Consider the following 25317-nt stretch of genomic DNA (forward strand, 5'->3'; position numbering starts at 1 on the left):
CAGCAAACCCCGCCTCTCTTAAGCAACTGTCATGTCCGTTTCCGTAAAGGTCCAATTTTCGTGGGAGAATGAAAGGCGCGTCAGTCACGTGTCACACACGAACGCGTTGATTGCAGTTTTGAGCGGAGTGCGAATCCAATCCAATAAAGTCTAGACACTTGGGGAGCTGTATGACCTGCCACGCTTGCTTCTCCCCTCTACCACGTCATATTTTTGCTGTTAATTGCTTGTTCGATTCAAAAACATGGTGAGCATACGCTTTACAACACTTGGAGTCATCAATTGAATGACTTTCACGCAGTCTGGAAAGGGAAAAGCGTAGGTTATATATCTGCCCCTAGCTAAGTGCAGGAAGCTCACATTCCTTCAACAGTGGAAAATCTTCGTCTGGAAAGACCGGTAGCGATTCGAAGGCTCAATCACGTTCATCAAAAGCCGGTCTTCAGTTCCCTGTCGGCCGTATCCACAGATTATTGAAGAAGGGCAACTACGCACAGCGTGTTGGTGCTGGAGCTCCTGGTGCGTCACATCTGCCATGTGGCTACAAATGTTAGACTAAAAGTCGCTCAGTATACCTTGCTGCCGTCTTGGAGTATCTTGCTGCCGAGATTCTGGAGCTTGCTGGCAATGCCGCCCGTGATAACAAAGTCTGTAACATCCGTTCCTTCGCAGCACGCAGTTGTTCAACCGTACACAGAAACAACGTATCGTTCCCCGCCACCTTCAACTTGCCATTCGTAATGATGAAGAGTCAGTCTTTATACTTGGGCACTGATCTGATATTTATGTGTCCGTGTCCGCCAGGTTGAACAAACTCCTTGGTGATGTCATCATTAGCCAGGGTGGTGTCGTGCCATTCATCAACCCAGAACTTCTTCCCACGAAAACCAGCAAGGGCAAGAAGGAGGGTGCTTCACAGGAGGTCTAGAGTGCTGCAGAGATTTGTATTCCACATTTGTATCATTGTACTTGTTCGCCTTAATCTACATAATTGTACCATAGATATCGCAAACATCGAGCAGTACTTTAGTTTGAGCTGAACAACGGGCTGCACTCATCGAAACGCAGACACTTGTAACATAAATTATATTGCGAGTCAAGAGCATGTACATATCAAGGGCATATCCTGAGCTAGATCATTGTTCCATGGATCCGAATTATATGCAAGCATTTTAGCGAAACTTCATGCTTCATCTGTCAACAACCTCATCCTCAGCATCACTAGCCATGGTCCTCCTGGAGAAAGCACCACTTCTGCCAATCTTGCTTTTCCCATCCGCAGCCCCCAGCATAGATCCCGGACGTGTTGTCCCACCAGAAAGCCTCTTGTAGTTCGGGGATGGAGGTGGAGACTTTGACATTGAACTCCTGTTCAAATTCGCCACCATGCTGCTTACATTTCCAGCCGGTCGTGGGCCACGGGATATACGCGGACCGCGCACAACCGCCGCCTGTCCAGAAGAATGCCTTGACAAACTAGTTCTTCCGGCGCTCAGAGCCTGATCTTCTGCTGGAATAGCATGTGTGGCAGATGAAGCGAGGGGAGACGGACTACGCGCCGGCGATGCATTGCCAGAGCGTATGGCTGAGTTGCGCCTGAGTGCCTTGATCGGGTTGTGGGGCGTAGCGGGCGTCACGGACACTGCAGGCGAAGATGGCTTCTCATCCATCACAGGGGGTGGCGAAGCAGGCGGAGAAACGAAGGAAGTAGGCTGCATGCTAGGGCTAGGGATATCATCAACTTCCGGAGGCGGTTCCTTGAATGTAGGCCTTGGGGGTTCGTCGAACTCAGGGGGTGGCTCTTTGAACTCTGGACGTTGGGGCGTAGAGTCGTCTTCAACAGGAGGAGAGATGACAGATTGTTCAGTACGATCAAATTGCTCACGCTCCTCAACGGCTGCATCAGAAGTTTCTGGTTCAGTGTCGAAGCTCTTCGACTCTGAGATCGGTGAAGGGTGGACTGCGGCACGTGGAGCCTCTTCTGGAACACGTCCTGGGATTGTCGCGTCCGGAACCTGAACAGCGACTCTCTGTGCTGCTTGCTGGGCAGCTAAGATCTCCCGAGATGGAGCACCAACAGAGATTCTGCCTCGACTCATACGCATGTCAATAGGTGCTGTGCGCTTCCGGACTGGGATGCGTCGCTCGGACTCCCGTTTCTTCCTGGCGATAGTAGGGGGGAGAATATCATCGTAATTCTTGAGCAGATCGATGAACAGAACTAGACAGCCCAGAGTATGAAATGATGGACATAATGAACGGAACAACCACTTACGCGCAGGGTGGCGGTCCTGGATGGACAACTCTGTCTCTACTTTGGGTTTGATGATCGCTGTTAGATTGTGTCAGTTCTGTGCTGTGAGTCGTGTAACTAGGAACGTACTGCGGCCGATTGACAGAGCCAACTTCGTGGAGTAAATGTCATCCGGTTCTTCCACACTTGTCGACTCAATTAAACTGCAGTGCGACTCAGCAATTTATCGTGAAACCATGTGTAGTAGACGTACTTTCTGAGATGAGAGACAATGGCATCTAGGACATAGAGATGGACCTTCGGCAGACGCTGAAGAGCCACTTGCAAGTCCTGGAGGTGTTGTTCTTCCGAAACATCGCTATCAGCCTTGGCAGACCCAACTATCCTCACCATTAGTCTTTAGAGCCGCCGGCACATGTTTCAACTTACCTGTAGGATAGAGTTTTCTAATATCATCCCATCCCTCCCAAAGCGCGAGGGGCGGATCAAGCTCAAGAGCCCATAACTTGATACCACCTGCGAGCACAGGAGCATCATATTTGACAAGCATCTCGAGCGAGAAAGGCTGCCCAGGATGAACGGCATTAAGAGCCTCTCTAAGGTGATGCAACGCAGGGAGTGGGACTTCGTAAATCCAGGCTTTCCGTTTTTCTAAACAGATATTTCACGCTCTGCATGACTCTGCACGATAGATTCCACTCACCTGAATCATTTGGTAGACGGTCATATGTTTCGGTCAACGCATTAAGCAACGCCGTCAGCACTGGCGGAATCAAATCCTTCTTCTCCTCGCCAGAGGTAAGTGCATTCCAACCACCCTCAGCCCACTTACGCAGGTCAATGCCAAAGACTACGTCTGACTCGTCATGTGCAACAGACTCATACAGCTGTGGGACGGGTCTGAAGGGACCGGTGCGGTAGCGTTCCATGAGCGCAGTTAAATCCCCGTCGGGCTGGTATGAGGCAACCAAAGTGGCAGAGCGTTCAATAGATGGCTCGAATGCCTTGGGTATGGTGGCCAAGGTTCCTTGGTACTGGAGTAGCACTGCAACGGCTTGAATTCATGTCATTGACATATGATTCACGAGGGCTTACCTGTCTTGACGGCTCTCAGCCTCTCCATCTCCCCTCTCTGGAGTGTTTTCAAGGTTTCCTCAATACGTTCCTCGAGACCAAGCCTCTGTCTGTCAAGTTTTCTGACAGCGACTCGATAGATCTTGTCGGCCTCCTCGGCCTCCTCACGAAGCCTGAGATGAACGGGCTCAGTCTGTGCGTTGGAATTCAAGGCCTTTGTAACGACGTTCACGAAATTGTTCGAGCGCTTGATCAGGTTATCTGCCAGAGGTGCAAGGTTACGCTTCGGCGCGGATGATGCAGTTTCTGTTTCGGATCCAAGTTCGAAAGCCTGATGGCGCAAATGAGCGCTTCAAAGATCGTCATATCGAATCAACACCCACCTTCGGTCGGAACTGATAGTACGCTTCATCAGAATGCTCAAACTCATTACCAAATTCGCCAATACGACGAAGGAGACCCTCTCTTTCCGTCAGCTCCCTCGCGGCGTCTTCAGCCCGATCGAGATTGCCATCAAAGCCTGGTACATTGGTATTCAACCAAGCAACAAACTCGTCACCCGTGAAGCAACCGGAATATTCTCCAAGTAAGGGGAACCGGATGGACCGTGGCTTCAGCTCAGTAGCAGCTCGTAAAAGCAATGCAGAAACAGCAGCCGGGGATATTGCCAGACCTGCCAATAGAATGGGCGTCGGAGGCAGGGGTGCTTCCATAATTAATGGGGACGTAGTTTCCAACTTTGCAGGAGGCAATGGAGGCGACAACGGTGGCGGAGATTCCATTAGACCAGGCGACGGCGACTCTACTGCTCTCCTTTTGCCTTTGTCCACTTTCGTGAAAGCTTGCTCTTCTGAAGCCTCGCTTGCTGCATCAGATTCCACGCCTGAACTCGAGGTACCAGCAGCCTTGCGCTGGATTTCCTTGAAGCGCTGGGCAATGCGTTCAGACACTGTGGCCGAGCGCTGTGGTTGGGTGGTCTTGTCGCGTGGCAAAAGGCGCGGAGAGGTCGTGTAATGATCTCCCAGATCATTGTTAGGCGCAAACTTTGCGCTGGTAGAGAACGCTATATCAGGTTTGGTGGGTGGAAATAGGACAGAGTACTCACTCATCCTCTGCCTCATCTGCCCGACGTGTCTTTTGCAGATAAGAGTTCTTTAGTTTAATAACCTGAGTTTGGGTGAGGATCTCGTGCTCATGATCTGTGTTGTCTCTTGCCAACACACACCTCTTTCTGTGAATCTTCATAGGCACGTAGCCAGTTGTTCATAACCATAGCTTTGCTGGAAGAAAGGCGCTCCTGCAAAAGAATGAGATCACGGGCGGACAACAGGGTGTATCTGCATATTTACCTCGTATCCCTGAGCCCATTCGTTAAATGGGTCTGCTACAAGAGCCCGTAGGTCCTTGGAAATGTCTTTGTGAACTTGGCCCTGTGTTTCCGACTCTGCCTGAAGTCCACGGAAGGCCATCAACAACGAAGCTCCATCATCCTTGTTGAAGCCGGCGCCTGCAGGAGGTTAGCCTGTGGTTTCAGCAGAGAGGCCACGTCCACCGACCATGTGAGCCAATTACTACAGGGTGTTGCAATGATGTTGCAATTTGAGCCTCAGCGACTGCACGAGCCTGCAATATCTCGTTTCAGGACATCTGAAATATCGCAAAAGAACTCACTCTTATGAATGTGACAATCTCATGGTTCTCCACTACACCCTAAAATTTTCAAGATATGAGACAAACACCCTAAGTTAGAGACGCGTCCTCACCTGTTCAAGCTTATTATACAAAACCTCCAAGCCTTTCCGATAATCTTGAGTCCAGAACGAGTTAGTAAATGTTAACGGCAAGGATAGTACTGCCATGAATGAATATTGAGCACTCTGAACAGTATGTCCAAGAAATAGTCTTGAGTAAAACGATGTTCAGGCGCACTGCTCCAACGTTGGGGTACAGTACTAGACAAACAAGGTGTGTCCAGGGCCTTCAGGCAGTAACATTAATGTTTCCACGTGGCGGACATATCGGGTAGGAATTATGACCGCTTTGCTAAAGACGCGAAAGTTTCACCTACAGCTGCCACCCAAACATTTACGATTGTATTCAAAACAAAATACTGTAACACTGCTCCTGAGACGCATATCTAGCTAGCGTCAACAGTGAATAAAATTTTATAAAAGGTGAGCAGATGGTCTTGCAGGGGGAACCGGTTACCGTGCTTTGCGGATTTTGCCGAAATGACATTGGACTAATTTTTGGTTTGAGCAGGCTTGAGCGGAAACAAGTCTAACAGGGTCAGGCCATCAGAAGACGACGGCTAGAGTGTCGAACACGACTTATTCTGCATTAATTTCTGCCAATGGGTCATGTCTCAAAACGCCTTTATTCCTCTGCTTCAAAGCTAGCTGTTTCCACTTCACAACTGAAGCAGTTTCCGCCAAAAGAGGCCATCCTTAGACCAGACTCTGGCAAACCGAATTTCTTTGACCCGGAGTCATGGGCAACTCTCCAACCCCCACCTACGTCCGCTCTCACCGCATTCGCCCACAGAATAGGTCTTGCAAACGTGCTGTCATCGGCGGATGTAGTTCGACGCGCTTGCACACACAAGTCGTTCGTCAATCTTCATGCTAAATATTACCCTTCGAGCCCTGCGCCCCCAACAAATGCAAATCTTGCGATGCTAGGAAACGCGTTGATGGGACTATTTGCCTCTGAACATCTTCATGCTGCATACCCGCATTTGCCGACTCGCGTTTTAAAGGCTGCAGTCAGCGCTCATGTTGGTCCGTTGACATGCGCGAGTGTCGCTCAGGAAATGGGTGCAGTACCCCTACTACGGTGGCATAGACAGGTAGAGTATTAAATGTTTAGGACAAACTCCTTGTCACTGATCCAACATTTTAGCCTACGACACCAATGTCTCCAGCGCTGCTGCACTCAGATGCATTGGCATCAATACCGAGGGCAATAACTGCCCTCGTTTACCAAGAAATGTCACTCCAATCTGCACGGAAATTTGTCCAGTCGTTTTTCCTAAGTAGGCAGGTTGACCTGCGGAGCATGATCAAATTCCGTGATCCAAAACGAGCCCTTATAGAAACTGTGGAAAAATTCGGTCATGAACGTCCAAAATCTAGGTATGCTGCTTGGATATAATGTTTGTGTCTCACTGAACTGAAGGGCCTTTGCCACACAGATTACTCAAGGAGACTGGTCGTTATTCGAATTCGCCCGTATTCGTAGTGGGTATTTTTTCTGGACAGGACAAGCTTGGCGAGGGTTTCGGTAGTTCGTTGAAGATGGCAGAATACCGGGTAAGCACCCTCCAGGTATACCCATTTATAATCGTCTTACTGTGTGTGCTACAGGCGGCTGAAGACTCGCTACACCGGCTATACCTTACTCGGACGCCAGACCACCTTCTCCAAGTCCCCTCATCGACATTCCCTTCCAAGCAGGGCAATATCTACAAGACTGGATTGGAGGCACCATACACCCCCGGAGTGCTCGGTGAGGCTGAAATTCTGTATGCGAGCTCAGGGCGCAGCAATATCGTTGCCCCCAAGCGACCGACACTAGAGGAGATAGAGGCGAAACGGGAGGGTCTGGATGTATAGTACACAATCTTGCTTAATCTGCACAGTTTACTCGTGAGGTCTTAAGAGCGATCCGAAGACCCCATATAAGAAGGAACGATTGTATTCCTTCTATAGGACTGGCCAGCAAAGACCAACAGGTCAACACTCATCCTGCATATCCCAGTGCACTTGACCTACACGGCCTATTTGACTGTGTCAAAATTCTACTTGCATCGTTCAAGATGCTTCCATGTTAAGGAATGCGGCAGCCCTTGCTCAGAAGCAGCAGGGCGCCCCCTCATCCGGACAGATCGTGAGATCCACGTCTATGTCCATGCTTAGGGACTCCGCGAGAGCACACGTCCCATTGAGTCAGAGTGTCATCCCTCTGTTCTCTCCACACATTTATGCAGTTATGTGATAATACCTGTTTTTCTAGATGTATTCCCCTCGCCATAGAATGCGCTGTCCAACTAATAAGCTTGGTTAGAAATATCTTCCAAGGAGTTTACGCAACTGGACATCTCACTCTCTTCTTGCAAGAAACCGTCAAAGATCTCTCCCTCTCTTTATTAATCGGGCTACCCAAGGGCAACCTGGCATTAATGGGCCATAATGTAGGAGGTCTCATGGCTTAAGCTTCAAGACCCGCATTGCCCGGGCTGTGATGTAAGTATCCTAAGTGTTTATCAGCGGCAGGAGTCTTCCGAGATATGTTTTGTTAATTGCTGGGTATGTCTGCCACAAACGAGAGAACAAACGAGTTCCTCCTGACAATCTGCCGCCGTGCAGGATGTCCGTAGAGTGGTAGAATACTGGCATAGTGATACTGACGACATCTGGTTGTACTGGCTATATTCGCATGCGGCATCTGCTTTCATATGGCGGCTGGAAGTCAATCCAAATATTTGCTGAGTGTCTCCAGTGCCAGAACTCATATTAATGTCTAACAATGCGTTGTGGAAGACTGTTTGTGACTCCTGTGAAACTGATGCGTGCAAGATGAGAACGGATGACTAGCTTTCAGGATGCAGTGAAAAGATAATATATTCAAGACCACACTGCCAATGATAATCGTGGTCGTACATGCACGAAAATAAAGTCTAGTGTAACAAAATCGGTGAAATAATAAGAGCAGTTTGTACATAATGAAATCTAATCAGCCCGGTCGAACCAGTAAGGGAGAAAATCAATCGAAGACTTCTATGTGGAGACAAGAACGAAAAGAATGAAACATGTACCAGAATGCTTAGTCTATAACGAAGGTGACAGAGTCCGATGTTGAGAGGTGATCCGTCAGAGCACCCGACCCGGTGTCATTCCAATATCACGTCTGTCAATGTATATATTCCCCCTTGTCATTGCACGTCACTTACCTAGTTACGTTTATTTTCTCTCCCTTTACTTAAGGCAGCCAGAAGCCCTCGTCGCACCTCAGTCTCTTTACCATAGACTGAGGTGTGTACACTCTTGTTCTTCCTGCCGATAACATACTTATTAGCTTACCCGTAGGCTCGCGCTATCTTAGGTTCGTACATTGGGAATATATAGTCTCTTTACCATAGACTGAGGCTCGCGCTATCTTAGCTCTCACTATTCACATCGATGCCTGTCTCATACCAGCAAAGGGGAAAACAAATCGTAGATAATGAAACGTACATGACACGCGAGTCTGTAACGACGAGTCACATTGTCTGTTTCGTACCAGTAAAGGAGAAAATAAGTCGAAGGTCACTGCATCGAGGAGGAAGTAGAAGTAATAAAATACGTGCAAGAGGTACATGCGACATGAGACTGAACGAGTCCAATATCTGTCTCGCACCAGCAAAGGAAAAGACACAAATCGAAGAAGGAAACGAAAACAATAAACGTACATGCCAGAAATGAATCTATGATGAAACTGACCAGTCGAGGGCATACAGATCGACGAGGTAGTAGAGAAGGAAATGAGAGACAACTTACTCTGATAAATGGACGGTTTGTTCTAAGCCATTCAAATATTTATCAATAGAAAATCAACCAGATGCATGGGAAGACTGGGTGTGCGATAGCGCCCAGGAAGCCAGAGAGATGCAGAAGAACAAAGGAGGTGCGTGAAAGTACCGGGCAAATTAGAAGGTAACTTGAAGACAAGCGCGGGGTGGGTGTCTCAGGAAACACGAGGGTGGTCTGGATGGGTAGACATGATGGAAGAGAATAAACCCCCATAACGCCTTTGATCATGCCCGAGAGGGAAGAGCATGTGGAGGCCCAATTCGACCTGTCCGCGGTATACGCCACACCGGTCTCAAAGCTGTCAGAGGATGCGGTGTCAATGAACACACGGAATGGTACAATGGATGTGTCAGGAGCATGCGGGAGGGTGTGAGTGTACTGCTGGCACCTCATGCATGTCAAGACGTGTGCAAAGGTCCGAGGGTCTCGCATGATGGTGCAAGAAAGTGCGCAAAGGTAAATGAGAGGTGCGGGAGGTGCCCTATATGGGGACCTGAGACGTCAGGTGTTCAGATTTCAAGTATGGGACTCCTCCTTCCGGAATAAAAGCGGAATATCATGGCGTCAACATGTTCTAGAGCTTGGCTTGCTAGGTCACCTGTTTGGCACGTCGAGCTCCCGTGCGACTAGTCTGCGCGAGTGCAGAAGTAACTCGATCTTTCTGTTTTCAACAGCGAAAGGAATGGGTCAGGTGGCCACCGTAATTTGCTAACGCACCCAGTAGAATTCTAACGCGAGTGTGACCTTTCCAGCCTGAGCGTGTGTGTGAGACCTGAGGCCAAGCCTTGTATTTTGTATGTTAACTGCTTTTGATTGCGGAACAATACTTAACGTTAATTTTGTGATTAAATTTAGTGGTCCACGAATTCATGCCTAATGGAGACAACACCCGGTTCTCAAGCTTTCAAGCTCAAGCTTCAAGCGCTAAGCTCTAAAAGTGTGATTACCCGTCAAAAACATATCCTGGAGTCTCCAGTTCTCAGGCTCAAGCCTCCCCTAATATCCCCATGCAAAATCCTAATTGCACCGAAAATCAGGCTTGCACTTTGTCACATGGGGCCTTTCCAGAAGGGGCAACACATGCAATAGTGAATTCGGACTTGAGGTAGCGGACGCTGCCACGAATGTGGGGGCCCAGCCTGAGAGTTTCCGATCTTCGTCGACCAACCGAGGCAAACTAATGATTCAATAATTGCTGCGAGGTCGTCACTAATATTCCCGTACATACAGATCATTGCAGGGACTATTGCAGGTAACCATTTTGCGATCTTCTTCAACAAATTAGGAGATGGTGGTGATGGCAAAAACACCAAAGGTCCGGAATGAACAATGCGCTGGCGCTAGTTACGTTACCATTAAGCTCCGCCAACTTGAAGGCGTCGTTCCATGGCATCAATTTGTTCTCCTCGGATCGACTCATGAGCGGACCGAAAATTCTTGTCTGTCCACTGCATCCGGTGAGTCAACGTGCATTCTTTTCGAATCGTCGAATCCCCTTCACGAGGGGCTGATATTCTCAGGGAATTAGCCATATTTCTGGTTTGTCGTTGCGATCAGCGTCAGCTTGTTTCGGGAGATCTTGATGATATGCCATTTACGGCGTGGTCTGTCTCGTTTTAGGTTGTTATCGGCGTGGCGCTTGCGGTCAGCAGTTCTTCTTGGCTCGACCTCCAAATGGCGAAATCATGTACGAGTCGTGACTACGGGAACAAAGTAGGTAACTGAAAAATCACAATCTCAGACGCCAGCTGTTCACAAGTTGTAGAACGTGCTCGACCTGCATGATCTTTCTCACAGGTCTTAGACTTGGCTAATCAAACAAAACCTTACTAAGTTACAGAGCTGGTACCCAGTCGGACCCCCCAAATGAAGATGTAACTGCTACTGTGTCGACATTAACTCACTAGTATGGCGTCATGCTCAGAGAGGCACGTCCAGTGAAGTGTTTGCGTGACGTCACCCGAGGCCCAGTTGCGCCCGCAACCTGTTTCACAAGGCAATCATTTGACCTTGTGATGATGCTTAGATCTCAGTTGGACAAAAATCAGTATCGCATGGTCACGCAGTTTTTTTTGGCCACGTACGCGTCAGAGTTGGGTTTTAAGACCTATAAAAACTCCACCAACATTACCAGACGTTCCTCAGCACTTCAACTTTCAGCACTGCATCATGTTTGACATCTACGCTTTAGCTGTATCGCTCATTGGAGGCGCTATAATCACATTTCTTGCTAACGTTGCCTCGATCGAATCTCGGAGTGTACCGAAGACGCTCCGTGATACATTATCCTCCTTCATTGTCCGTATCAGACATTTTCGGTCACGTGTTATGAGCTGAGGGTCAATGATTAGGGCTTCATTCGAGCTGTATTTGGCAGCGAACAAGACGACCAACAGGGTAATCCTTTGACAAGGTACGGACACGCGCTCCCCTTTGAGGCTGTAGTCTGATATTTCATTCATTTCAGAGCGCAAGTCACCGCAGCATTTCCGCAAGGAACGTGGCAGCGTAATGCCTACGAAGACTATAAGGCAGTTCTCCTCGATGAAGAACTAATCTTCCCCTGTGTCTATGCCACAAAGGGCTTTAAATCAGATGACCAGCTCTATTTTTTCATCGACTCGGATGACCTGTCAGACCCACGTCATATCCGTGCTCTTGCAAAGGGACTTTCCACATACCTCCGTCAAGCTCGCCAGCTTGGCCCCAACACCTCCCTTGTTCTCCTTGCCAAGCAAAATGACAATAACACACGAACAGTAGAGGAATACAACACTCTGTTCTGGGAACTCCTCAATGGTCTCGCCAAGCTTGATGAGAAGCCCTGGCCTTCAACTGTACCCCGCGACATTGACACAGACAGATGGTGCTTCTGCTTTGGCGGAGAACAATTCTTTACTGTCATCCAAACCCCTGCTCACCAGGTCAGGCGCACGCGTTATGCGCCAGGCCTGACCATGGTCTTCCAGCCCAAGTGGATTTTTGACATTCTCTTCAGCACTGATGCAAAGCGTGCGGGTGCGCTCGCAAAAGTTCGTACCCTCCTCGCCAAGTACGATCCAATCCCTGTCAGCCCCGAGCTGAAGAACTACGGCGAGGAAGGATCGCGGGAGTCCAAGCAGTACTTCTTGCTGGATGAAAATGATCCGGCGCCGTGTGCATATAACAAACTCAGTGACTCCGAGATCATTGCCACATAAAAGTGAGCTGATGGCCCCCGGTCAAGTTGCCTCCAATTAACCCATCTCCACAGCGAACTACAACACCTTCCTAATGCGGAGTCACACAGATAATGCAGTGCTTCGTTGAATTTAAAATTGTGTAACCTATAACATACCAGGCGTTGGGCTGGAGTGGGCCGGGCTTTCTCTCTTCATTGTATTGCTACTTCCTACTCAATACCAAGAATTTGGTTTGCGTTTCCAAGTTAAAGATGCTGTGTGATGCCTTTAGAAAGGGGGGTAAGGATCATGCAAGAAAAAGCTAATCGGAGATTGAAACCCAGCGAGAGGCCGCCGCAACACATGCCTGTGTTATCCCCTCGCATCACCAAGACGGAGTTGGAGCCAGAAGGTTCTTCTATAGTCTATAGAACTGCATATTGCATTGGATGTGATACACGTGTGACGTCCTTTTTTGCTGGCGGGGGTGTTGTGGTTGTTTCCACAAGATTGATATTATGTAATATTTCGCGACTGTCATCAATCGGCATTACTTCGATTCGCTTGTCTTCGAGTTCTAAGTCATTAATACGTATCTTAGGCTCCAGGTTCTCACCATCATCGGACCTCCTGTCATGTCCGGACTCCGAGTCGAGCTTCTGTCAGTGAACACCCAGTAACTAGCCGTTATTGATTGGGGTGATTAAAGTCAGCTGAGTACCGACCATGACCTCACCTTTCTACACTATCATTGGGACGCCATTCAGCACCTTCACCCGAGCTATCGCTCTCAGATTGACTCGCAAGGGGATGCCCTTCACCCAAGTTAGATGTGTTCCACACTCGAACACAGCATATGACAACCATCCATTCGGGTTTCTGCCCACCTTGATCATCCACGGAATTGATGGCAAAACAATTAACCTGATGTTGCGCGAGAGTATAGCTATCGCGCGCTACATTGACAAGGTTGCACCAGAACCCAGCTTGCATATTTCCCCAGGTCGTGGGAAGGCCATCATCGAGGAACAGATGTGGGAGTTTGTGAGTCTCGCTGGAGCACATGATAAACTTGAATTTTCAGTCAGACACATGGAGCCTATGATACTGATTTCATGCTTCAGGTTTCCCTGCTGTCGAGAAAGGGGTCGTGAAATTCCATGTGGCTGCCACCGATGCAGGAAAACTTGCAGACTCTGCAGTTCGCTAACACATCAAACTAGCTGTAGAATATCTTGGAAGATTGCTCGGTAAAATGGAAGAACTAATGGCAAACGAGGGCTACGTGTTCGGAAGCAAGCTGAGCTTGCCGGACTTCTTTTTGTTCCCGCTGCTTGCAGATCTGAAAGCAATCCCGGAGGGCGAATTACTTTCTCCAAAAATGCTGAACTGCATGGAGGAAAGGAATAAGATGGAGGCAAGGCCCCCCTAATCACCCAGCTCGAGCAGGTATGGTTTAACTTTCGTTCGCATTCATTCGTCTCACTGACTCGGAGACAGTGCAGGAATTTCCTGTGAATGGATCTCGAATCTGTGTTAAATGGAGAAGTCAACTTTCGATCTAAGCATTCGTGGAACTATTCAGGCAATCTTCAGCTGACATATCGTAAATCTTGAGAATGTTGCAATCTCCTTCCCATTACTGCTTCGCGCATAAGGAGTAATTTCATTATCAACTGTTAAAATATCATAGACGCGCTTCCGCAATGCAACGCTGCACTGCCATTACATTATCTGTCGCCGGGAGTAAGCCCCCGCACTCGAATAGGACTGTTGGTCAGGTCTGATTGGTTGAGCAGTCGAACGGTTTCTCTCGTAGACCCGGCACGGATTTGCGACTTCATGCGTCTTCGTGCTCGCGGTTGATCAATATCTGACCGCTGGGAAAATTTAAGTCATTTTATTCGGTGTATATAGTTAATCAGTGTTACTATTATTGTTCTGATGCCAGGCAGGAGTAAGCTCTACACAAGCTTTAGGACACTGGCTCGAGTGGTCTATGGATCATCGATCAATCCTCATATAGCATTTGATATCACAAATCTCCCACCCCCGTAGAATCTTAGCGGCATTCCGCCACTTCCTTCGTGCCGTACACACCGCAGCCCATATATATGGGTTGATCTACTCTTGATCTGACACGCTCTCACTCCAGCAGCTTGGAGCGACTTCATAGCATTGAGAACGAAAGGCAACGGGCCGCATACATGCGGGTCCCGAAATTGCCACGGAGTTTCACTGTTGCCAAGGCGTCCTTTATGTGGGATCAGGGAGACGAGCGGCGGAAAAGACTCAGGCAACTGGAATTGCCTTGGGGAGCAGGCATGAATGGAAAATGTAAAGTTGGGAGGCGACTGGCAGCCGTCGACTTTACTGGATGACATGTTCACAAACGCTTCTTGGATCAAGCTGAGCATGACATCCGGCTCCCACGTTGAAAGGACGAGCGTCACATCCCAGGCGCCGAACCCCTGAGCAGCGAGGTTTGCAATATGACGAGTGAGGCTCAAGAAAGACGCGAGGCCAATTCCACCAACAATCCACAACAGCCATCGCCCACCATCGCATGCTGCTGGAGACTCTGGGACAGGAAGATCGCCTCCGACACCTCGGAGTCAAGCGCAGACTTTCAAGTCTGCGACATTAATGTGTTTTCCAGTTAGCTGCGGATCAACAATCCTAACAAGCTGGTATAAAATTGGAGTGATAAAACTGCCTTTGATTGTGATAGAGGATGCAAGGTGCATCTGGGGTTGGAGGCGTGGAGATCGCCCAAGTACGAACACAGTCATCGTTACCTGTGCACGACCATAGCCATGATATAATGTCGTGTAGTAGGGGATGGTGAAGAAGGCCGTTTGGAATGTCGTCGAGATTAGGTCGTAGGCGACCTTTGGCGTCAAAGACTCGCAACGTGGTGGGACGGTGAAACTCCAAGTCATAGGGTAAATAGGGAGGCTGTCATCCGGACTGGTCGTAAGGGACCTGACATCGGGGATGTGCTGTGTGTTAGCGTGGAGGCAGCCTTGAATCACTTGGGGTGTGGGCAAGTCCAGATTGTAGGGTTTAGTGAAAAGGCCAATACGTCTGGCTCCGCGTCGTCGTTTAGGATGTAGGCTGTCAAAGCAGAGTCGTCGTGGGAGGAGGCAGCTTGAAGTGTCTGGTAGCACGCTTCGTAGCCAGGATTAGAGGCTTCATATTTGAGGTGGAAGACGGGCGATCACTGAGAAAGCGCCTGCATTCGTCAGGTAGAGTAGGCGGGTTCAGGGAGCGGAGGATGATGGATGTGGTGTCGCGGTTGGTGACTTGAATGACTGGTCGAAGCTTTGAAGGACAAGGCGGGTCATCGAGAGTGAGAGCGTTCGTTCGCGCAATTAGGATGTCGGGCGTGGATTCTGGTGCGGGTTCCTGTTGAGGCTGTAGTTCGGAACGATCGTCCTAGAGACTCAAACGTCAGGTAATGTGGAGATCAAGGATACATTGCGTCTTACCTCGTGAACAGTGTTTTGCATCAGAAAATGACTTATAGTCGTTGCCAGCTTCCGAGGCATCGTCCTGAGAAGATGTTGGTACAAGAGTGGTGCTAAAATCGATAGACAGGTCCAGGGAAGTGAGAGTGATTCAAAACGTACGAGTATTAGAACACTCGAGTCTTGATTGGGGCGGACGTTGTTTCGGTCGATTTGATTCAAGACTCACCACTGCCGCACTCCCCAGGGCCGGGGAATAGGTGACTGTCACGTCGACGGTGATCGATCAGACGGCTCGTGGGCCTTGTGCATGAGCCATCCTAGCAACGTGAAATCTGTTTGCCGATAAGGAGTACTACAAGCAACGCTGCTAGGTAAAAGGGCCTAGCTAGTCTCGACTCTCGACACCAATTTAGCGTTCTAGGAGGGGGGGGGAGAGAATTTCTGTATATACCGCAACAAAAAAACTAAAACTGATAAAACACGGTGCTCCACGGGCAGCTGTGCTGGGGTTATTGTACCGAGTATAGATTATAGGAATAATACGGATAACTGGGGAGGTCCGCGTTTGTGGTGATGTCGTTGGTTTGCATACAGTGAGTTCGCTTGATGTCCGGGTAACCGGGTTGGGTACTTGATGAGAACACCGGAAACATCCGGATGAGCGGGCTGAAGTGCCTGTGCCAGCGTTTTCTCTATTTCCTACTAAACACATCTCATTTCGAGACAAGAACCTAGTGCCTTAAGTTACCGATCCTTGAAGGGACAATTAATTGGTGCGAGTGCGGCAGCAAGGCGTCAGTGGTGTGGCAAGTTCAAGATGACTTGCACTTTACAAATTACTTGAGCCCAGCGACCACCCTCGAGAGCTGCAACGTTGAAAAGTCGATGCATGCTCCACCCATAAAGTCTTAGAAGGAACAAGTATGACTATTGCAGACCTTATCCTCTGTTCCATCTTCACTCACCCAGTGCGTCATTGATACTTAATATGTCATTAGGTTTCTGATTCGTCTCGGCCGCAAGTGGCGCTGTTCAGTGGCTAAGGACTTGGTTCGGTATGTCATAGTGTCAACTGACTGCTTGCTGTTACTTGCCGACAACCACATCCTGCATGGCGTGCTAGTCGTGTTCCACATTGTCCTTGTCATCTTTCGTGTCCGTCACTGGGAACACCGCGTGACACTCTCGTTCACAGCAAGAAATGATGGATTTTGGTCTGCGGTGCTGAGTGCCTCACTGCAAGCATTTTATACCGTACGTATTCATCGTCATGTTGTCTTTATGGTACGCCAATGACAGGACTTGATCCAGATATACACGGCTGTTCTACTCTTCCTTACCCAGCGGCTTGCGATTTCGAGAACACTCATACGCCGTGTGAAACTGACTACTATTCACGACATCTCTGGTGCGTGGGCTGGCCTCGGTTCTGCACTCAGTAACGTCTGGCGACAAACTGACGTCCCTGCCTCGTGGTGGACGACTTCCGCTGTGGCAATCTACCTTGCGAGCATAGCCGTGCTACATGTCACCTCTTCCACTCTCCTACAATTTCAAACTTTCAATGCTTCTATGACAACTTCCGTATCAACAACACTAGGGTGGCTAGACGATTCATCATACAGCTCTTTCGCGAACCTAGGACTCATTACCCCATCCCTACCAGTTGTTAATCATTTGACTGGGCTGGCGTCTGCAGGGTTATCCAACACCACACTCTACGACACCGTAAAAACAAGTTCTATAGCAGGAAACGCAATTGTGAACGCAATGACGGTAACCTCTCGTTGCGGGTTGATTCCAAATGTGACATACTCTGCAAATACCAGCACGGCAATTGTTCCATTTGGCCCAGATTCTCCTCGCGTGCTTAATGCGAGCACTCTCTGTCGGCGATCGTTTGCGGTGATGTTTTATCATACTGAACATGCTTACAGGGCCAGACCAGATACATATAGTTCCATGGGTGGAATTTGACGATCCTTCCAGCGAAGTCCCGGAGGTAAGTATTCTCCGAGATAGTTTGCTCGGACTGTAGAAGCCGAATAACAAATTGACTCTAGCTCAATGGTGTCTGTCTTATGGTCTCCACACTATTGGAGATCGAGCCTTCAGTACAGGATGAGGTTGCTGTAAACATGACTTGGCCATATGAGCGTGCGTTTGTTTGTTTGTGTTGCAATAATAATTACAAAACCTTTTGCAGCTGTTGGTAGTGCGACTATCACCGATTATGTCATCTACGTCTATTTTATACAATGCTCACTATCAGCCAACACTACGGATGGGATGGTCGATATGCAAACCAACAATCTACTGAGTCCCATATTCATATCGCAGCCATCTACGCAATGGGAAATGAATCAATTCGAGTGGTCGAATGCTAGTTGGCAAGCGCAAGTGCGTTATACGGTGCTCATTTCGAGGGGTTCGATGACATACTATTGACTTTAGATCGGCAGTGCTTTGGCCACCTCGGACAGCAGTAGTGGGATTATATTTGATGGTATGCCTGCACAAATCGTTGAACCCTCTATTGCGGACGAGTAGGCCTATTTTTTTTCCTTGACTGCAGTGCTGTATGTCTCATGTACGGCTTGACTTCTAGGTATATCATGTCATTGGTAGGTTTGAATCTCACCTATGAATATTTACAATCCCAATACGGCGGTGCACTTCCGATTTCCAATTACTTTGAGACCGGATGAACTAGAACTGGCGGTTGCGAAAGCAGCTGCACAACTTATCTGGTTAGGTAAGGGATACGTCGTGTTTGACGTTTTCTAAGCATCGCCCCGTTTTCTCTCATTCTGTGTCAACATGCTTAGCGGGACAATTGGGCACATCCAATGGTGGAATTCAGCGTGGCGATGGGACGGCCTATGTAAACGAGGAGTTCATTTCCCTACGCCTCAATGTAAGTGGACTGCACAGATGCTGTTTTTAAATGACTAATGGAGCATGTTGTAGATCAACCTTCTTCCTGTGAGTTTGTGGTAGTATATGCAATGATTATTCATTGAAAATGGTTCTAGTTGGCTTTTGCTACATCTGCATCAGTGATCATGCTAGGACTGGCGCTACATATGACAAGAGCATTCGATGCATCACACGACAGTCAGGCTGCTATCCAAAACATAGGTGTACTGCAACTCTTGTGGTTGGGTCATCGTTCAGCCTCTATCAATGAAGTTATGGAAGATGTTCAGCATCCGACAGAGGCCAATCTTCAGCGAGCAGGCATGGTAGATGTTTGTCTTTCAAAGATAATATCCGATGAAGGAGAGTTGGAGAGTTCAACTGCTAGCGGTGGTCTTCCTCGTGGTGTCGACCACCGTCGTGATGATGAGATGTGATTTGGGTTTGAGAATAAAGGGCTGGCAAGCTGCTGCTTATTTATGTTCGTATGCTATATATTTCATCTTTCCATGATTCATACTACTCTGGAGTGGAGGTCCGTATTATGGTCGTTTCCGTTTTTGGTGTCGTTTCTGAATTCAGATGCGGAGTTTTTCTCTTAACATCGACTACTACATGGTGGCGGAAACAGGCGCATCGCAGATTGACAGCCCTAGTAGATGACTTATCATTTCTACTAGTAGAAGTATCTCCTAAAAGACGGACAAATGTTTCTCCCGAGTTTCAAGTTCAAACTATGTCATCCCAGTGAGACCGCTATGGCACCTACTAGTCTCGTCTCGATAGACTAGACGAATCAAGAATCAAGATAGTTCGAGTCGTTCTTTCCATACTCTGGGCTACTGCAGGGTAGACATTGCATTGACAGGTGACGTGACGGTCGAGAATAAGTAAGTAAAGTTCGCGCGCTTGTCGATCCACGCGCGACAACGTGAGCAGGTCTCATGGCCAAACGGGATCCGAAGATCCGTATTGCCCGGGCCGTGATATAAGTACTTTGGTTCAGGGCTGCGAGAGTCCATACCTTGTTGGTTTCTGGGTATGCCTGCCACGAACGAGAAAACAAACGAGTTCCTCCCTGGTGTCTTGCCACCACGTACTGGCAGGACATTGTCGAGCGACAGGATAGTGACACTAAGGACGGGTCTGGTGGTACTAGCTGTATTTGCATCCACTTTTCTATGGATGGCACCATATGGCATTGGGCCGTACCAGTCCCACCAAGAAGTTGATGCAGATATCTGCCCTCAGGTGTCTGAGCTCATCCCAAAGTCCAACGGTGCTTTGTGGAAGACTTTGGGCGACACCTATGAAACTGACGCATTTAAGATGAGAGCGGTGGACTGGCTTGCAGGGGCTGTTAGAATCCCGTAAGCTTATCATTCACGTTGCGGACCCACCAGAGCACTCACTGGCACTAGAACAGAATCCTATGATCAGATGGGTCCTGTCGGGACTGACCCACGCTGGGAGAAATTCGGTGCTTTTCACGACTATTTGTTGAAGGCCTTTCCACTGGTGTGGGTGCACTTCTAGTTCATGGTGTCTAGACTGATTATCTCTGTAATTGCTCAGCCATGCTTCCCTTGAGGTGACAAAAGTCAATACGTATGGCCTGATATACGTGTGGAAAGGAACGAGTAGCTCTCTCAAGCCTCTCTTGCTTGCAGCCCACCAAGGTGAGCCTAGTACTGCCCTTCTTGCATGATGAGTCCTTAGATTCTTTTGTGATACAGACGTTGTTCCCGTGGAGGATACCACAATTGACCAATGGCAGTATCCACCTTTTTCTGGGTACTTTGACGGTCCGTGTGTTCTCTTACGATTTATCCGATAACCTCTGATGAGCATGATAGGTGAGCGAGTATGGGGACGCGGCTCGCAAGACGACAAAAGCGGGCTGATAGGCGAGTTCTTCGCAAGTTATGTGCTTTACATTTGGCTGATCATGGATGCACAGGCATCATGTATAATATATCTCGTAGCCTTTCTCTTACTCTAACTTATGTTTTGCGTTAGGTCCGCTATGGAAAATATGCTGGAGAGCAAGTTTCAGCCAACTCGAACCGTAGTTTTGGCATCCGGGTTCGACGAGGAGACCAGCGGCCTTCACGTAAGGACATCCCACAATTTGACAACTTGGCTGAACCATCGATAGGGCGCTCAAATGTTGGCACCAGTGTTACTGGAGATGTTTGGTGAAAACGGTTATGCTATGCTAGTGGATGAAGGCTGTAAGATAATACTCTCTTTATCACCAGCCAAACACTCTTAACGGGCACTGCTTTGGGTTATAGCTGGATATGGCGAACAGTTTGGCCGAGTCATCGCAACTCCCGGTATTTCTGAGAAAGGGTATTTGGATGTAATGATAAATATTGCATCTCCTGGTGGCCACTCAAGTCTTCCACCGCTTCACACTGTAGGTTTTTGCTCTAGAATTCATGGCTGGGTGCTCATATCAGCATAGAGCATTGGTATACTGGCGGATATGCTTGTCAATATCGAGAGAAATCCATTCGAAGTCCATCTTGTAAGTTCTAGAACACCAATAAGAAAATAGAATAACTCTCGCGCAAATCTTGCAGGAAAGAGGTTCACCGACGTACAAGATTGCACAATGTCTTGTTCGCACACCTGACCTTCCTGCATCGCTGCGAAGAGACATCATTCACGCAGAATACAATGAACTTGCTCTTCGCCGCGCTGAGCAGGAACTCTTCAAGAACCCGATGTTCAAAAATCTTGTCGGAACCACTCAAGCTATTGACCTCATTCATGGAGGGGTAAAAGTCAATGCTCTGCCAGAGCAAGCTTGGGCTGTAGTGAATCATCGCATTTCGACGCAGAGGTTGGTGATTAATCAATATTGCACAATTGCATGCTAACATCGAGCCTAGTTCCGTCACTGCAACGAAAAGGCGTGACACTGAGCTGCTCATGTCGCTAGCAAGCCAATTCAACCTATCATATACCGCCTTCGGTGCTAGGATAACTGATGCCGATGCTCCCGCGTTTGGCGCCTTGACACTATCTGAAGCTTATACGCATGGGCTTGAGCCTGCTCCAGTCTCACCCACTGGACATGACGCCGTTCCTTACCAATTGTTATCTGGCACTATCAGAGCTGCATATAACTCTCACAGAGGTCTTTCAGATGATGATAGCTTGATCATCAGTCCTGGAATTATGTCAGGCAACACAGGTGAGCGATATCGTTTGGCTATCACCATGTGATTCTTACACCCTTGATAGACACGAGGTACTATTGGAAGTTGACCGAGCATATCTTCCGCTATGGCCATACAGACGGTGCTACGGGTGGAAGCATCATTTCTGGGGTACACACCGTCAACGAGGGTGAGACTTGATTGTTTTTCCCTTTCCCGAAATGTATTTAATACATGATCTCATGACAGCCATCAAAATCAGTAACTTCGTTGAAATGATTCGATTCTTCACCACACTTATTCTCAATGTTGATGAATCGGAGTTGCCCTGAGAGCCTATTGTAACAATACGTTTTATGCGGCGGAAGTTTTACAGCATTTGAATTAAATTGGTAGATTCGAGAATTACCCCCTGCGTCGGTAGAGACCCTGCTTGACCTAAATGGTAGGTTGGTGCTCCGATATAAGAGTTTGTCTCGGACTTCACAGAACTCTGAACATTTTATGGATGGATCGATGTGTATTGCAGTCCAAAGATTACCATATGTGAAGAATATGATCACGTGATATGCTTAGCTCAGCTGGAATTTGCCGGTTGGTCGACTAATTATGCTGCCAGTAGATACCACGGTCCGCGGATAAGATATGTACATGTAGCGACGACTCATGACAACTTTTGGGTACCAAACCTTCACATGACACATGACCTTCTGATTTGTGCTGATAATGGATATCCAAAAAGGCCCGTGAAACGGTTCAGTGGGGGTTTTCCTCAGCCTATCAGTCTCCAGCTTGAAACAAGGAAGATCGTTTCCTTAGTTTTCAAGGGTTTTTCAGGCTTCTGTCGCATAACATGTCGCAAGCTAACTTGGTCGAAAAGAAAGCCGACGAGCTTCCAGGTGTCAATGCCCGCAATTCCACTATGAAGCTTTCGAAGGCCAAGGCCATCGCATTCAAGATCACACTTGTTACTGCACTCGCAATCTCTGCTTCAACATACTTTGTCAAAAGACCCTCGAACGGTTTCTCTGTCGGCACCCTCGAGTATGGCGTAGATTTGTGTCCTCAGGCGAATGAACTTGTTCCAGAGAAGAATGGGGTGATCTGGGAAAGTCTTCAACTCGCGTACAGTACTGAGGAGTTCAAAGCGAGAGCCATAGACTGGCTTGGGGGAGCTGTGCGAATTCCGTGCGTTTGTTCCCCTGCGATATGTTGGGTGTCTGCGCTAAATACAGCCCTCATACAGCACGGAAACGTTCGATGACATGGGAGATGTGACAGAACCTGTTTGGGAGAAGTTCCTCCCGTTGCATGATTATCTGAAAGACTCATTCCCTTTACTGTAAGTACTTTTCCGTACTGTGCCATTGTCTAGTTTCCCAGTTCACAACTTCACATTGTGTACCAGTCACTTAAACTTGGAACTTACGAAAGTCAATACATACGGACTGTTATACGTATGGAAAGGCTCAGACAGTGCTTTGAAGCCACTCCTCCTCGCTGCTCACCAGGGTAAGTTTATTTGTGCATCATACATATCTCTATACTGATGACTTATTGGCCGCTAGACGTGGTTCCTGTCTTAGAAACGACAATTAATGAATGGCAGCATCCTCCATTCTCCGGTTACTTTGATGGTCTATACAATAGTTTCGTGGTGTGTAATATGTTTTAACTGATACCTTGGCAGGGGAGAGCCTTTGGGGTCGCGGGTCGTGCGATGATAAGAGCGGTCTAATTGGTAGTGTTCCAACATCTAGTTCTATTCCTGAACTCATTGGTTATGTCTAGGGATCATGTTTGTGTCTTTGAGACGTTCAAGAAAAGCATACTGATTGCCCTAGGTCTGCGATTGAATCTATGCTAGAGAACGGCTTCAAGCCGACTCGCACGGTTGTGATCGCGTCAGGATTTGACGAGGAAGTAAGTGGAATGCGGGTAAGTCGCTAAAACTCTGCGCAGCTACGTTAACACGTTAACATTGAATACCGGTTCAAGGGTGCGTCTTCCCTAGCTACCGAAATGCTAGAGAGATTTGGAGAAAATGGCTTTACCATGCTTCTCGACGAAGGCTGTGAGTCATTATCAGACTAACTAAAACGATGAATAACAGGGTCTTGGTTGACAGCTGGGTATAGTGAGGTATATGGTCGTGTTATTGCAGTACCTGGAATTGCTGAGAAAGGTAACTTGAACGTCCGAATCAAAGTTACATCTCCCGGTGGCCATTCTAGCCTTCCTCCACCTCATACGGTGAGCTTGCTCACTCAATTCTTCACCAATCATTTCTGATTTTCTAAGAGCATTGGTATGCTTGCAGAGCTCCTTGTACAGTATGAAAAAAATCCCTTTGAGGTCCACCTGGTGAGCTTTAAGAGACTAACTGTGATGAATGTGCTAATACTTTTCTGCAGACAAGAGGATCACCGACTTACAAGAGCGCGCAATGCATGGCTCAACACGCACCAGGAATCAGCTCTTCGTTAAAGGAACATATGCTACGTGCAGAGCACTGTGATGGAGCACTTCGTGCCGCTGAGCAGGAACTCTTTAAGGACCATGCTTTTATGAGTCTTGTCGGTACAACTCAAGCTATCGATCTCGTGGACGGTGGAGTGAAGGTAAATGCTCTCCCAGAACAGGCGTGGGCCATTGTGAATCACCGGATTTCTACAGAAAGGTAGGACTTTTGATACAAACGAATTTCGTCGTTAACACGTCCAATCTTATTCGTAGTTCCACTGCCGCCACAAAAGTGCGCGACATCGAATTGTTGGAATCTCTCGCAAACGACTTCAATCTGTCTTACACGGCCTTTGGTAGCCATATTTCCAATGAGGATGCGCCTTCATATGGCACCTTGATTCTCTCCACTGCGTTTGGTGATGGCTTAGAGCCAGCACCAGTCACACCATCTGGCGAAGACGCTGCGCCGTTTCAGCTTTTATCTGGGACTATCAAGGCAGCCTACAACTCCCATAGAAATATTTCTGGTTCAGACGCAATCATCGTGAGCCCTGGCATCATGTCCGGTAACACAGGTGGGGTTTTGAGCATGCATCACCCTAGCTTTGGTAACGATTGGGATACAGATACACGGTTCTATTGGAAGTTAACTGACCACATTTTCCGATATGGTCACCTTGGGGTAGCCGACGGAGGGTCTCTTCCTTCTGGTGTGCACACAGTCAACGAGGGTACACATTTTAGACTGGTTCCTCAGAAATTGAAAGGCTAACTGTTCTCCAGCAATCTCTATCAATAACTTCGTTGAGGTGATCCGATTCTACACCGCTTTGGTTCTCAACGTAGACGAATCATCCCTTCCTTAAGGTAGCCTCGAGTTTGGTATCAAAATATCATTGGAGGTTTGCCTTGTGATTTCTACACGTCACTGTGATTGCACAAGCTCAGCAATGAGCAATTCTCTCGCTTACAGACTTCTGATATATCTGAGGTCTGAGCTGGCGGTTAAGAGCGATGTGATACTCGGGCTCACGAGTCGAGAGTGTCTAGACTCGAACACATAAATAATATTCAAGATCTTCATGTGTCCTTCTTGCTAATGTTGCACCGAACTGTCCCAATGAGTCGCTCTTGTTATGGATTCCAGTCTCTCCTGGGTGTCTGCTCTCGAATTGGGTTGTCCCTGACTATCAAACGTGGATTGAACGGTGTATTTACAACACTTGTATC

General features: G+C 48.1%; 10 protein-coding genes across 10 annotated transcripts; 8 read left to right on the forward strand and 2 right to left on the reverse strand.

The window, feature by feature from the left end:
* Window positions 1–97: 97 nt before the first annotated feature.
* On the forward strand, window positions 98–1055 carry BJ212DRAFT_1382071 (histone H2A). The gene is made up of 6 exons (XM_041336684.1): window positions 98–247; window positions 302–318; window positions 374–519; window positions 571–647; window positions 698–750; window positions 805–1055. The coding sequence occupies exons 1-6, from the start codon at window positions 245–247 to the stop codon at window positions 926–928; spliced, it is 420 nt and encodes a 139-aa protein (XP_041188706.1). The 5' UTR covers window positions 98–244; the 3' UTR covers window positions 929–1055.
* BJ212DRAFT_1382076 (uncharacterized protein) lies at window positions 1056–5372 on the reverse strand. The gene is made up of 14 exons (XM_041336685.1): window positions 5092–5372; window positions 5000–5038; window positions 4885–4951; window positions 4678–4835; window positions 4554–4625; window positions 4434–4495; window positions 3712–4378; window positions 3350–3659; window positions 2958–3299; window positions 2684–2905; window positions 2508–2634; window positions 2384–2457; window positions 2276–2332; window positions 1056–2221 (listed from the first exon to the last, which is right to left on the reverse strand). Exons 1-14 carry the CDS (start codon window positions 5185–5187, stop codon window positions 1191–1193), a joined length of 3324 nt encoding a protein of 1107 aa, XP_041188707.1. The 5' UTR covers window positions 5188–5372; the 3' UTR covers window positions 1056–1190.
* On the forward strand, window positions 5371–7374 carry BJ212DRAFT_1382079 (ribonuclease III domain-containing protein). Its single transcript, XM_041336686.1, has 5 exons — window positions 5371–5502; window positions 5591–6176; window positions 6230–6462; window positions 6522–6639; window positions 6694–7374. Exons 2-5 carry the CDS (start codon window positions 5682–5684, stop codon window positions 6940–6942), a joined length of 1095 nt encoding a protein of 364 aa, XP_041188708.1. The 5' UTR covers window positions 5371–5502; window positions 5591–5681; the 3' UTR covers window positions 6943–7374.
* A 3609-nt stretch (window positions 7375–10983) lies between these two features.
* Window positions 10984–12260, forward strand: BJ212DRAFT_639834 (YqcI/YcgG family-domain-containing protein). Its single transcript, XM_041343723.1, has 4 exons — window positions 10984–11196; window positions 11250–11311; window positions 11366–12100; window positions 12152–12260. The coding sequence occupies exons 1-3, from the start codon at window positions 11068–11070 to the stop codon at window positions 12096–12098; spliced, it is 924 nt and encodes a 307-aa protein (XP_041188709.1). The 5' UTR covers window positions 10984–11067; the 3' UTR covers window positions 12099–12100; window positions 12152–12260.
* A 341-nt stretch (window positions 12261–12601) lies between these two features.
* Window positions 12602–13802, forward strand: BJ212DRAFT_1590017 (uncharacterized protein). Its single transcript, XM_041342477.1, has 4 exons — window positions 12602–13103; window positions 13184–13209; window positions 13302–13508; window positions 13560–13802. Exons 1-3 carry the CDS (start codon window positions 12786–12788, stop codon window positions 13489–13491), a joined length of 534 nt encoding a protein of 177 aa, XP_041188710.1. The 5' UTR covers window positions 12602–12785; the 3' UTR covers window positions 13492–13508; window positions 13560–13802.
* A 1377-nt stretch (window positions 13803–15179) lies between these two features.
* On the reverse strand, window positions 15180–15610 carry BJ212DRAFT_1484879 (uncharacterized protein; the record flags this gene model as incomplete). Its single annotated transcript, XM_041340881.1, has 2 exons — window positions 15180–15497; window positions 15551–15610. 2 exons carry the CDS (start codon window positions 15608–15610, stop codon window positions 15180–15182), a joined length of 378 nt encoding a protein of 125 aa, XP_041188711.1.
* Window positions 15611–16455: 845 nt separating this feature from the next.
* Window positions 16456–18082, forward strand: BJ212DRAFT_1484880 (uncharacterized protein; the record flags this gene model as incomplete). The annotated part of the gene is made up of 7 exons (XM_041340882.1): window positions 16456–16500; window positions 16556–16786; window positions 16844–17420; window positions 17470–17534; window positions 17596–17689; window positions 17739–17932; window positions 17987–18082. 7 exons carry the CDS (start codon window positions 16456–16458, stop codon window positions 18080–18082), a joined length of 1302 nt encoding a protein of 433 aa, XP_041188712.1.
* Window positions 18083–18175: 93 nt separating this feature from the next.
* On the forward strand, window positions 18176–18888 carry BJ212DRAFT_1484881 (uncharacterized protein; the record flags this gene model as incomplete). The annotated part of the gene is made up of 4 exons (XM_041340883.1): window positions 18176–18287; window positions 18361–18449; window positions 18503–18517; window positions 18568–18888. 4 exons carry the CDS (start codon window positions 18176–18178, stop codon window positions 18886–18888), a joined length of 537 nt encoding a protein of 178 aa, XP_041188713.1.
* Window positions 18889–19636: 748 nt separating this feature from the next.
* On the forward strand, window positions 19637–21953 carry BJ212DRAFT_1448941 (uncharacterized protein; the record flags this gene model as incomplete). The annotated part of the gene is made up of 13 exons (XM_041338615.1): window positions 19637–19821; window positions 19873–19971; window positions 20027–20130; window positions 20188–20256; window positions 20308–20362; window positions 20471–20564; window positions 20610–20685; window positions 20749–20873; window positions 20922–20984; window positions 21040–21302; window positions 21352–21656; window positions 21707–21811; window positions 21871–21953. 13 exons carry the CDS (start codon window positions 19637–19639, stop codon window positions 21951–21953), a joined length of 1626 nt encoding a protein of 541 aa, XP_041188714.1.
* Window positions 21954–22256: 303 nt separating this feature from the next.
* Window positions 22257–25024, forward strand: BJ212DRAFT_1382098 (uncharacterized protein). The gene is made up of 14 exons (XM_041336687.1): window positions 22257–22809; window positions 22868–22963; window positions 23030–23133; window positions 23190–23258; window positions 23312–23362; window positions 23413–23419; window positions 23466–23559; window positions 23620–23695; window positions 23750–23874; window positions 23923–23985; window positions 24036–24301; window positions 24358–24662; window positions 24714–24818; window positions 24871–25024. The coding sequence occupies exons 1-14, from the start codon at window positions 22475–22477 to the stop codon at window positions 24951–24953; spliced, it is 1779 nt and encodes a 592-aa protein (XP_041188715.1). The 5' UTR covers window positions 22257–22474; the 3' UTR covers window positions 24954–25024.
* Window positions 25025–25317: the final 293 nt, after the last annotated feature.

This window comes from Suillus subaureus, assembly GCF_016647635.1.
Source record: "Suillus subaureus strain MN1 chromosome Unknown BJ212scaffold_37, whole genome shotgun sequence".
Classification (NCBI taxonomy): domain Eukaryota; kingdom Fungi; phylum Basidiomycota; class Agaricomycetes; order Boletales; family Suillaceae; genus Suillus; species Suillus subaureus.

Coding starts and splice junctions, on each gene's coding strand:
- BJ212DRAFT_1382071 (XM_041336684.1), top strand. Junction 520..570: donor TGTTGGTGCTGGAGCTCCTG/GTGCGTCACATC, acceptor AAAGTCGCTCAG/TATACCTTGCTGCCGTCTTG. Junction 648..697: donor ATGCCGCCCGTGATAACAAA/GTCTGTAACATC, acceptor AACCGTACACAG/AAACAACGTATCGTTCCCCG.
- BJ212DRAFT_1382076 (XM_041336685.1), bottom strand. CDS start 5,187: ATGGCAGTACTATCCTTGCCGTTAACATTTACTAACTCGTTCTGGACT. Junction 2,333..2,383: donor GGCTCTGTCAATCGGCCGCA/GTACGTTCCTAG, acceptor ACAATCTAACAG/CGATCATCAAACCCAAAGTA. Junction 2,222..2,275: donor CCAGGACCGCCACCCTGCGC/GTAAGTGGTTGT, acceptor TGGGCTGTCTAG/TTCTGTTCATCGATCTGCTC.
- BJ212DRAFT_1382079 (XM_041336686.1), top strand. CDS start 5,682: ATGGGTCATGTCTCAAAACGCCTTTATTCCTCTGCTTCAAAGCTAGCT. Junction 6,177..6,229: donor TACTACGGTGGCATAGACAG/GTAGAGTATTAA, acceptor CCAACATTTTAG/CCTACGACACCAATGTCTCC. Junction 6,463..6,521: donor CATGAACGTCCAAAATCTAG/GTATGCTGCTTG, acceptor TTTGCCACACAG/ATTACTCAAGGAGACTGGTC.
- BJ212DRAFT_639834 (XM_041343723.1), top strand. CDS start 11,068: ATGTTTGACATCTACGCTTTAGCTGTATCGCTCATTGGAGGCGCTATA. Junction 11,197..11,249: donor ATACATTATCCTCCTTCATT/GTCCGTATCAGA, acceptor GTCAATGATTAG/GGCTTCATTCGAGCTGTATT. Junction 11,312..11,365: donor CAGGGTAATCCTTTGACAAG/GTACGGACACGC, acceptor CATTCATTTCAG/AGCGCAAGTCACCGCAGCAT.
- BJ212DRAFT_1590017 (XM_041342477.1), top strand. CDS start 12,786: ATGACCTCACCTTTCTACACTATCATTGGGACGCCATTCAGCACCTTC. Junction 13,104..13,183: donor AGGAACAGATGTGGGAGTTT/GTGAGTCTCGCT, acceptor TTCATGCTTCAG/GTTTCCCTGCTGTCGAGAAA. Junction 13,210..13,301: donor CTGCTGTCGAGAAAGGGGTC/GTGAAATTCCAT, acceptor ATATCTTGGAAG/ATTGCTCGGTAAAATGGAAG.
- BJ212DRAFT_1382098 (XM_041336687.1), top strand. CDS start 22,475: ATGTCGCAAGCTAACTTGGTCGAAAAGAAAGCCGACGAGCTTCCAGGT. Junction 22,810..22,867: donor GGGGGAGCTGTGCGAATTCC/GTGCGTTTGTTC, acceptor GCCCTCATACAG/CACGGAAACGTTCGATGACA. Junction 23,259..23,311: donor ATTCTCCGGTTACTTTGATG/GTCTATACAATA, acceptor ATACCTTGGCAG/GGGAGAGCCTTTGGGGTCGC.